Raw genomic sequence first — 11355 nt, 5'->3', positions numbered from 1 at the left:
GCAGTCCCTCCCAATAAGAGCTGCTTTATTCCAGGGAATTCCCCGGGGTTGTGTGAGAAGACAGCCCCCGCTGACCGCAGAGGGCGCCCTCAGGACCTTTCTATGGAGCTTCTGCTAGTTCTGATACCAAAACAAAACCCACCAGGAATGTTTCCCTCAGTCCAGCATAGCCTCCTCCGGGAAGACTCCAGTCCCTAATGTCCCAAACCAAGGATGAGAAGCATCTGTCTACCCTGCTCCTTAGACAAAAAGGTCTTGAGGGGCCGCCTGGGAGGAGGCTGAATCACGCTCCGCCCCCAGCTGTGGACCCAGAAGGGCTTGTGAAGCTTAGCAACAAACAGGCTGCCATCCACGAGCCAGGCGCCGTGGCTGGGCCCCCAGAGAATTCCTGCCGGGAATAGAATCTGGACCAGACTCCACAGTCAACCATTCCTAGATGAGAGGAACCAGAGGCCTTGGACACCAGCACCACAGAGTCTTCATCCTGGGACTGCCTGTGGGCCATGCAGCCTAGGGATCAGTCTGAGGAAGGCCTAGCTCTTGCACACCCTGTGAGGAGAGTACCGGGCCCATGTCCATGCCACCCACTTCCAGAGATCCAGAGAAGACCAGCAGGCCCTGCTGCCTGGGAGTCTTCTCTTCCCAGCTTCTGGGCAGCAGCTCTGCTGCTGAACAGGCTGGAGAGCTGCAATTATCGAGACAGGATAAGAGCTATTTTGAGAAGGAGCCGTCCTGCTGCCAAGGCTTTTGACTTCCTAAACTAAAACAAGATGCCTAAAGAAAGAGGGCAAGCTGGAGAAAAACAGGGAGGAACTTGCTCTGTCAAAAGCATCATATCCCGAATGAGGGGAAATGCGAATCCCTTCCCAAAGGTATAGGTTTGCATCAAGGGGTGAGCAAGAGGCTGGCTGTTAAGATATCCCCCGGGCTTTGGGAAGGAGTGGGTAACCTGACCACCTCCCCGCAAATTCCCTGCTGACTCCCTCTCTCCTAAGACCCTCCAAGAGCACTTATTCAGTCTGTCGCATTCATTTGAACATTTGAGCACAGACTATTTCATATTGTTGTTTAAATGTTTCCTGCCCATATGTCTTATCTCCCCATCCAGATGGTAAGTTTCTCAAGGCCAAAGAATGTGTGTGCTGTGAGGCTTCCATGGTTTCCTCAATAGTGCCTAGCAGAGTGCTAAGCATCTGAATAGAAACTGTTTATGGAAGGAAGGGAGAAAAGGAGAAAGGAAGGAAGAGAGAAAGGCAGGAGGGAGAGAAGGATTTACTGTCTTGCACGGAGATCATCTCTAAAAGTAGCTGCTCCCATCCACAGCTGAGCCCAGGGCACGGGGCTAGATAAGCAGCCATGGCAGAGGGGGTGGCAGCCGCATTTCTGGCACATCCCCTGCAGCTGTTCTCTTATCTGAGTCCAGGCCATTCTCCCCTGCCACACACACATCTCATTTGTCTTGCACCTGTAGTCAACTGTCCATCCTGGGCTAGTCCATGAATGGACTCGTCCATTAGAAGCCATGCTGGACTTTGGGTGAGGGAGAGAGATGGCAAGAGAAAGAGCAAAGGCAAAAGAGCTTGGACTGGGCTTCCTGGTGGCGCAGTGGTTGGGAGTCCGCCTGCCGATGCAGGGGACACGGGTTCGTGCCCCGGTCCGGGAAGATCCCACATGCCGCGGAGCGGCTGGGCCCGTGAGCCATGGCCGCTGAGCCTGCGTGTCCGGAGCCTGTGCTCCGCAACGGGAGAGGCCACAACAGTGAGAGGCCCGCGTACCGCAAAAAAAAAAAAAAAAAGAGCTTGGACTATCTTATCAAACACGGACCAAGAAGAGTGAAAGTACTTACAGGAACAAGGCACTGCGAAATCAGGACACTCTTTGCCAAATTCAGGACACAGGGCTGCCGAGAGCAGAGCTCACCTTGTGCCTTTCCAAGTTGAGGACTCAAATAGTGTGTAACCCAGAAAAATGTCCCCTTTCTGGAGTGCCCTGGGCTGGAGAGGGGAGAGCCAAGCGGGGGTGGATCCGGCCTATGGCTTCCCGGACAGCCTTCCCACAGAGCGCTTGGCAGGGTTCATCGTTGGCCAAAAGGTCTCTAATCCTCTCCAGCGTTGCAACCAGCTCTGGTGCCTTCATGTCAATGCCCCTCTGGGGAGATGCAGCCCCACAGGTGCACAGCTTGGCAAGTGGAACACGGGCTAGAGTTCAGCCCCTGCTTCTCTGCCAGGTGCCCTTGCCCAACCTGCCCAACCATAGCGAGCACCTCTGTCTGTCTCCGTTCACATCTGCTTCCATTAAAGGGTAAGAGAGGGGGCTTCCCTGGTGGCGCAGTGGTTGAGAGTCCGCCTGCCGATGCAGGGGACACGGGTTCATGCCCCGGTCCGGGAAGATCCCACATGCCGCGGAGCGGCTGGGCCCGTGAGCCATGGCCGCTGAGCTTGCGCGTCCGGAGCCTGTGCTCCACAACGGGAGAGGCCACAACAGTGAGAGGCCCGTGTACCGCAAAATAATAATAATAATAATAATAATAAAATAAAAAATAAAAAATTAAGGGTAAGAGAGGCACTTGGATAAGGGGGAGCACGGAAAGACGGGAAGTAACTTCCCAGGGGCGTTCTTACCTCCTCATCTGTTCTAATGCAGAGAGTAGAAGCCAGGCATTCCCAGGGGGGCAGCAAATGGAACTCAGAGAGTGCCAACAGGAGGGAAAAAAGAGAATTTTACTAAAGATGTCCAGTGGACTTGGGCACAACCTGGCCCAAATCCCTTCCTAGTCCAAAGTGGCCCAAATAACAACGGCTAGCATTTACTGTTGCCAGGCACCATGCTAAGTGCTTTACGTGTAATAGCTTGGCAAATCCTTGCAGGAACCTTAAGAGGAAGCCATTGTTCCTAATAACAGATGTGGGGAAACTAATGACTGGAGAGGGAAAATAACTTACCCAAGGTCACAGGCAGAAAATAGTGGACACAGGGCTCAAACCCAATAATATAACTCCAGAGTCCTTATTCTAAAGACCTCTCCTTTATGGATCTTTGCTCCCTCTGAGGGGCAGGACTGCTGGTGGGGACTGGATTGCATTCCCAGGGCTCTCGCCTCTCTAGGAACGTCCTCATCTAGAGCCCTGGCCTCTCTTGTGCTCACAGGGCTGGAGCATGTTTTGGTCCATAATGCTTGAAGCAGGAATTCCTTGCCACTAAGATGCTCTGTATTAGGACTGGTTCCCACCTTCCCTCCTATCAGAGAGGTCAAGAGCACAGAGTGAGTGTGGGGAGGTGGTCAGACCCTGGGGATTCTCAAGTTGGCTGGCTGCAGGACCCACTGATGTCCTCACCTAGACATCCCTGGAGAGCCTGCCAGGGCAGCAGCCAATAAGTACCTCCCAGATCCTGGGATGGGGGCTTGAAGAGGGTTCTGAGGAAGCAGAGAGACACATGGGGAGACCCCCTCAACCTGAATAAGTTTGGAGTTAGCCCTGAGTGAGACCATGAAGCAGGTAGCTTGTGTTAACGGGGCTTTTGATGTTTTGCTTTTTATCACATGGCAGGTAAAGACCAGCTAATCTGAAAGGCCGTGGGCTTAAATCGTTCTCCATTCCAAAAGTGACTCCTTCCCATTAAAAGGAGACTCTTGAAAATGAAACAAGTTTCCAAGTCCCAAAGGAATGACTCTAATGGTAGAATTTTAGGCAAGATGAGAAGTTCCTTTGCCCCTTCAAGTCAAAATCCCAGCACGTGCCATCCTAACAGATCTAGCTCTGTGGATACAGAGGCCACCCTCCCAACTGTCCTCCTGCCTCCCAGCCCCCTAGAGTGGACCCACAGGAGGGAAAAGCACAGACCTTTTAGCCACCAGATGATACAATTGTAGATTTCCTCGGAGACATCTGAAAGTAACAGAGATTTTTGCTCTTTTTTCTCCCTGTGGGATACACGCCCCCTCCCCTCACTGGGTTAACATCTCCCTTTCTAGCTCCACGTTTCTCCACACAAAGGTGCCCTCAGCCCTTGATGTCTCCAAGAAGCTCCTCCAGCCTGAGACTAAATGTCACATTCCCACTCTCCCTCTCCCTTTTTCCCCACCCTCTCTTTGTGCCACTGTTAATGCCTCTCCCTCCTTGGAAGTCTAAGTCCCAGCTCATTTATGGCCCACTTTGTTGCCAGAATATTTACCTGAGGACCCTATTCCCTTTACCAGCTCAGTTCTTTGTCTCCACTCTCGGGAAGTAGCTTCCCACCCTGCACACCACTCTCTTACTACCTTCCATTGAAAGGCTAAGCAGCATTGTCTGGAAGAGTCAATGCCTGACGCTGTCCCAAGCGTCATCATCGATGTCATTAGCTTGGAGTTCAGAGAAGCTGGTGGGGAAGGAATGGAGCAATGGGCTCAAGGATGGGTCTACCTTTGGCTCCGGCAGGAGGGCAGCTCTGAGGCCCAGAATACAGAGGGGGAACGTCTTGCCCACCCCAGCATCCCACCTCACTAAATTGGGGCTGCACCTGGATAGTCTGCTTCTTCACGTACCCAAGAAGAAAGCACTAAACCTTTGAATGGGTTGTTTGGAGGTGTGCTTGGGGACCTGTGGCACTTCCCTCGGCGGTTCCGGGCTTGGAGACTCCTCTGGTGATGGTGATGGTGATGGACTTGCCTTCCCTCTCTGGAACATGAGATCCTCACAGAAAGGGCTTGATTCCTTTTCAAAAAAGGGCATTGACGGGTCTACGGGGGAAGGGAGCTCAGGCTCGGAATCAAGTGTTATTGGCCGGCTTTGGGGCATTTCAACTTCAGGGTTGAGTAAGGCCCACCATGAGGAGTCTGGCCCATATCTCGGTAAGGACCGAGGGGCTAAGGGCCGAGGGGTCAGTCCCAGTTCTGCATGGACAGAGGGCTTTCCAGAGGGCTCTGGATGCCCAAGTGTGGGTCCTGAGGACACGTAAGTACTTTTTGAGGGTCTTGTGGTATGCTGCTTATAGATGGGCTCTGGAGTGACAAACGTGGAAGATTTGCAGGGGCTCTCAGACACGGCTCGAGATGTCACATGGGAAGCTGACTGTCCCCCGGGGGAGATGGTGACCTTGCGGCCACCCTCACTGTCTCGTCGGATTGAGGACTTCACGTTGGGCTCCACTTCTGATGATATTAAGACCTTTGGGAAGGACTTGGTTTCAGTGTAGACAGAATGCCTGCGGATAGACTCAGGCTCTGGGCGCATAGAAACTTTGTGTCCACCATCCAAATCTTTAAGGGAGGAGAGTCTGAGGGGTGACTCCAAGTTCATACTTCTATGCAAGGCCTTAGGTTCCATGTAAATTGAGTTTTGACAGCCCATTCCAGATTCTTGGCCAGGGACCCGTCTCTGGGTTGGTCGAGAGTCTGTACAGATGCGGCTGCCTCTGCGTTCTGGGCTAGAGGGTCTCCTTGGAGATCTGATAGCAGCAGCAGTCAAACTCTTTCGAGTGGGCTCAGTTTGGACTGCTTTATCCTTTGGATAAACCAAAGGCCTATGGGGAACTCTGACCCCTTGTGGGTACTGGACCTTGGAGGGTGGGTCTTCTTCTAAGATTGTCAAGTTGTCCTTCTGGTTGACAAGACTCAACCGGCGAGAGGATTTGGCACCTGGAATTAATGAGTAGCGATTATGGATATCATGCCCTGGTTTGCTCTCACGCCCTCTTCTAGTTGCTTCCTCTCTGGATGTACTAACATTCTGCTGCATCTGGACGGCATGGCGGTATGCTTCAGATTTTGATCGGGTCTTGGTTCGACAGCTGGTTGCTCCGGAGAGGCCTGGCCCTGAGTTGGGGGAGATAGATTGAGGGTACTCTGATGCTAAGTGGGGAATGGTGGAATGCCCAGCTTCTGATCTTCGATGGGCCATGCCACTCCGCTGGCTTGAGGCAAGATCGTATTCGTGTCCTCACTGAGGGGTTGTGTTAGTAACCTCGGCCCCTTTCTGTGCTGAAACTGCTACCTTGGACCCAGCTTTATTTGTCTTGACCGTATGATAGATTGTGCCTCTGTGGGTAGAGCCCATATTTTACCGACTGGCTTGTATCCAGGGTCCTAATGAAGCCTGCATATTTACCCTCAGTTTTAAAACCTGCTGTTCTTGCACCCCCACAAAAGTGGCTGTTGTTATCCAAGTGTCTCAGATAGTCCCCTTAGCTACCTGCCTGGTGATGTCATAAAGGAAGGAGCCTCCTATTAAATATTCTGGCATACAGCCACAATTCTTCAGATACTCTTATGTAGTAACTGCAAGGAAACTGTGGATTTGTCTTTGGAGCTGACACCGCCAAAGCTTTGACCAAGTTCTCAGCAACACAAGGATTTCCTGGTGTGTATAACAAAGCCTCTAGATCCTCCCTTATTCTGCTCAGGTTCTAGGAATTCCCAGAGAGAAGGAATCAGCCTGAATATGCTACTAAGGCAAGGCTACTCAAATCAATCACACTGTGTTAGCCCCAATTTTAATAAGGTGCAAGGCACAAAATTGTCCCAATTTGGTTTGGAACTGCACTGTATATAAGTCAAAAAAATAGAACTCCAGCTTTTTACAGGTTTCATGGGTGATTTGGTTGGTCCTGGGGTGAAAATCCAGGTTGCTCAAATCATAAATTCTCACACATTCTTGGCCCAGGAGTGAGTGTAGGATTGTAGAAGGGATTTGGAGTCAGTCATTGGTTTCAATCACAAATGGCTATTTGTGTACCTTGGACAGGTTACTTGACTTGCTTGAAACTTGGTTTCTTCATCTGGAAACCATTGCCTGGTAGGTGCATGTCCCACAATAAATGTTAGTGTCCTTTCTCCTGATTCCCTCCTCTCAGCTATCATGATCAGCTGGACTCCAGTTCTTTCTTGATTTGAAGAGTGATTTTCCAACTTGGATGACCATTTTGGATAAAAGAGAGACACTGTCATCTTTCTTTCCCTTTCACACACTGGTTCTCTCTCTCAGTCTCTGACACAGACCCTACCATATCCAGCATTTCACTGTTGACTCTGAAGGGTCATGGCAGTTATGGGATGTTCAGAATCACTGTTTCTGGATCTTTATATTCAGCCTTGATTAGAGACATAAAGTTAAAATTTTTTAAAATCCACTTTTTTTTTGGACGCGCTGTGCGGCTTGCGGGATCTTAGTTCCCCGACCAGGGATTGAACCCAGGCACCGGCAGTGAACGCACCAAGTCCTAATCACTGGACCACCAGGGAATTCCCAGAAAACCCACGTTTTTTTTGTATCAGGAATCTCAATAGATTGAGAAACTATGAGTTACTGACACAGGTCTTAAATATATAAAATACTGGCCCTCAGGCCTGCCAGGTCCCTGGTGGTGGGGACCCAAGGGCCCATGTAGCCTTCTCTGGCTGCCGAGTCCCAGGTCCTTCTCTCACTTCTGCTGGTTCCCACCTGCACCCCAGACTCAGGGAAGAGCAGCAGCGTTTTGTAGTACATAGTTTTCACAGTGCAAGTGTTTCAGCTTCTTGGTTAATTCCTAAGTATTTTATTCTCTTTCATGCTATTATAAATGGAATTGTTTTTATAATTCCCCTTTCAGATGGTTCATTGTTCATATATGGAAATGCAACATATCTTGGTATGTTGCCTTTGTATCCTGGTACTTAGCTGAATTCATTGATTAGTTCTAATGTTTTTTGTGTGTGTGTGGACTCTTTAGGGTTTTCCACATACAAGCTCATATCACCTGCAGAGATAATTTTACGTCTTCCTTTCCAATTTGTACGCCTTTTCTTTTTCTTGCCCAAATGCTCTGGCTAGAACTTCAAGCATTATGTTGAATAGAAGTGGTGAAAGCAAGAATCCTTCTTTTCTTCCTAATCTTTGAGGAAAAGCTTTCAGTCTTTCCATACCATGGAGTATGATGTTTGCCATGGGCTTTCATATATAGCTATTATATTGAGGTAATTTCCTTCTATTCCTAGTTTGTTGAATGTTTTTATCATGAAGGCTGTTGAATTTTGTCAAATGCTTTTTCTGCATCAATTGAGATGGTCATGTGGTTTTTTCTTTCATTATATTGATACGGCATATTACATTGATTGATTTTTATATATTGAAACATCCTTGCATTCCAGGAATAAATCCCAGTTGGTCATGGTGTATAATCTTTTCAATATGCTACTGAATCCTGTCTGCTAGTATTTTGTTGAGGATTTTTCCACCAATGTTCATAAAGGGTATTGGTTTGTATTTTTCTTTTCCTGTAGTGTCTTTGTCTGGCTTTGGTATCAGGGTAAAACTGGCCTCAGAATGAGTTAGGAAATGCTCCCTACTCTTTAGTTTTTTAGAAAAGTTTGAGAAGGATTTGGTATTAGTTCTTCTTTAATTTTAATATATATTTATTTATTTGGCTGTGCCGGGTCATAGGTGCAGCATGCAGGATCTTTGTTGCAGTATGTGGGCTCCTTTAGTAGCAGCATGCAGGATCTAGTTCCCAACCAGGGACCGAACCCAGGCCCTCTGCAATGGGAGTGTGAAGTCTTAGCCACTGGACCACCAGGGAAGTCCCTCTTCTTTAAATTTTTGGTAGGCAGTCCAGTGGTTAAGATTTCACACTCCCAGTGCAGGGGGCATGGGTTCGATCCCTCGTTGGGGAACTAAGATCCCGCATGCTGCAGGACATGGTCACAAAAAAAATAATAAAATAAAATACAAAAAAATTTTTTTGGTAGAATTCACCAGTGAAGCCATCAGGCTCAGGACTTATTATTATTTTTTTTAACATTTACTTTTTTTTGAAATTTATTTTCTTAATTTTTTTGGCTGTGTTGGGTCTTAGTTGCAGCACGTGGGATCTTCGTTGAGGCATGCAGGATCTTTTGTTGCGACGCATGGGCTTCTCTCTAGTTGTGGTGTGCAGGTTTTCTCTCTCTAGTCATTGCACGCAGGCTCCGGGGCTCACGGGCTCTGTAGTTTGTGGCATGCAGTTTCTCTCATTGAGGTGCACAAGCTCAGTAGTTGTAGCGCATGGGCTTAGTTGCTCCGTGGCATGTTGGATCTTAGTTCCCCTACCAGGGATTGAACAGGCATCCTCTGCATTGGAAGGTGAATTCTTTACCACTGGACCACCAGGGAAGTCCCCAGGACTTTTGTTGAGAGATTTTTCAATACTGATTCAATCTCCTTACTAGCTGTAGGTCTACTCAGATTCTCTATTTCTTTGTGATCTAGTCTTGGTAGGTTTTCTGTTTCTAAGAATTTGTCCATTCATCTAGGTTGTACAAAATTTTCTTTGTTGCATATAATTGTTCATAGTATTCTCTTATAATCCTTTTTATTTCTGTAGAATCAGTAGTAATATTCTCACTTTAATTTCTGATTTTAGCAATTTGAGACTTTTTTTTCTTAGTCCATCTAGCTAAAGGTTTGTCAATTTTGTTGATTTTTTGAAGAACCAACTTTTGGTTTCACTGGTGTTCTGTATTGTTTTCTATTCTCTATTTCATTTATCTTTGTTCTAATCTTTATTTCCTTTCTTCTGCTAGCTTTGGGTTTAGTTTGTTTTTCTTTTCCTAGTTCCTTAAGTTATAAAGTTACATAGTTAACTTGAGATCTTTATTTTTTAATATAAACATTTATAGCTATAATTTTCCCACTTAGTACAGTTTTTGCTGTGCCCCGTAAGTGTTGGTATGTTGTGTTTTTGTTTTAATTCATCTCACAGCATTTTCTAATTTCTTGTGATTTCTTCTTTGATCCATTGGTTGTTTAAAAGTGTGTTAATGTCCACGATTTTTTGAATTTTCCAGTTTCCCTTTTGTTATTGATTTCTAACTTCATCCCGATGTGCTCAAAGAAGAGACTTCATATATCTGTCTTTTAAATGTTATTGAGATTTAATTTGTGGCCTAACATACGATCTCTCCTGGAAAATGTCCCACGGGTACTTAAGAAGGGTGCGTATTCCGTTATTGTTGTTGGGTAGAGTGTTTTGTATATGTCTATACATCTCCTTGGCTCGTTGTGTCGTTTAAGTCCTCTGTTTCCTTACTGATCTTCCGTCTGGTTGTTCTATCCGTTACTGTGAGTGGGTTTTTGAAGTCTCCAATTATTATTATAGAATTGTCTATTTCTCCCTGCAGTTCTGCCAGTTTTTGCTTTATATATTTTGACAGTCTATCATTAGGCACATAAATATTTATCATTATTATGTCTTCTTTCTTCATTGAACCTTTTATTAATATGTAATGTCCTTCTTTGTCCCCTGTAAACTTTGATATAGTCAACTGTCTGATAGTATAGCCACCCCTGCTCTCTTTTGGTTACTATTTGCATGGAATACCGTTTACCACCCTTTCGCTTTCAACCTGTGTCTTTGGATCTCAAGTGAGTCTCCTGTAGACAACACAGAGTTGGATCCTGTGTTTTTGTTTTTTTGTTTTGTTTTTAACATCTTTATTGGAGTATAATTGCTTTACAATGGTGTGTTAGTTTCTGCTTTATAACAAAGTGAATCAGCCATACATATACATACATCCCCATATCTCCTCCCTCTTGCATCTCCCTCCCACCCTCCCTTATCCCACCCCTCTAGGTGGTCACAAAGCACCGAGCTGATCTCCCTGTGAAACACGGCTGCTTCCGACTAGCTATCAGTTTTACATTTGGTAGTGTATATATGTCCATGCCACTCTCTCACTTTGTTCCAGCTTACCTTTCCCCCTCCCCATGTCCTCAAGTCCATTCTCTAGTAGGTCTGTGTCTTTATTCCTGTCCTGCCCCTAGGTTCTTCACGACCATTTTTTTTAGATTCCATATATATGTGTTAGCATACGGTATTTGTTTTTCTCTTTCTGACTTACTTCGCTCTGTATGACAGACTCTAAGTCCATCCACACCTCACTACAAATAACTCAATTTCATTTCTTTTTACGGCTGAGTAATATTCCACTGTATATATGTGCCACATCTTCTTTATCTATTCATCTGTCGATGGACACTTAGGTTACTTCCATGTCCTGGCTATCGTAAATAGAGCTGCAATGAACATTGTGGTACATGTCTCTTTTTGAATTATGGTTTTCTCAGGGTATATGCCTAGTAGTGGGATTGCTGGGTCATATGGTAGTTCTATTTTTAGTTTTTTGAGGACCCTCCATACTGTTCTCCATAGTGGCTATATCAATTTACATTCCCACCAACAATGCAGGAAGGTTCCCTTTTCTCCACACCCTCTCCAGCATTTATTATTTGTAGATTTTTTGATGATGGCCATTCTGACCGGTGTAAGGTGATACCTCATTATAGTTTTTTTTTTTTTTTTTTTCTTTTTGCGGTATGCGGGCCTCTCACTGCTGTGGCCTCTCCCGTTGCGGAGCACAGGCTC

General features: G+C 46.5%; 1 protein-coding gene across 1 annotated transcript; it reads right to left on the bottom strand.

Annotated features, from left to right (window-relative positions):
* Positions 1 to 240: 240 nt before the first annotated feature.
* Positions 241 to 7463, bottom strand: LOC309793454 (uncharacterized protein; the record flags this gene model as incomplete). The annotated part of the gene is made up of 5 exons (XM_082603921.1): positions 241 to 300; positions 565 to 685; positions 3824 to 3887; positions 4526 to 5617; positions 7403 to 7463. 5 exons carry the CDS (start codon positions 7461 to 7463, stop codon positions 241 to 243), a joined length of 1398 nt encoding a protein of 465 aa, XP_082460047.1.
* Between the last annotated feature and the right edge of the window lie 3892 nt (positions 7464 to 11355).

The sequence above is a fragment of the Mesoplodon mirus genome (genome assembly GCF_964341445.2).
Source record: "Mesoplodon mirus genome assembly, chromosome: 18".
NCBI classification, from domain to species: domain Eukaryota; kingdom Metazoa; phylum Chordata; class Mammalia; order Artiodactyla; family Ziphiidae; genus Mesoplodon; species Mesoplodon mirus.
Note: the sequence above shows the minus strand (reverse complement) of the source record. Positions and strands in the feature narration are given on the sequence as shown.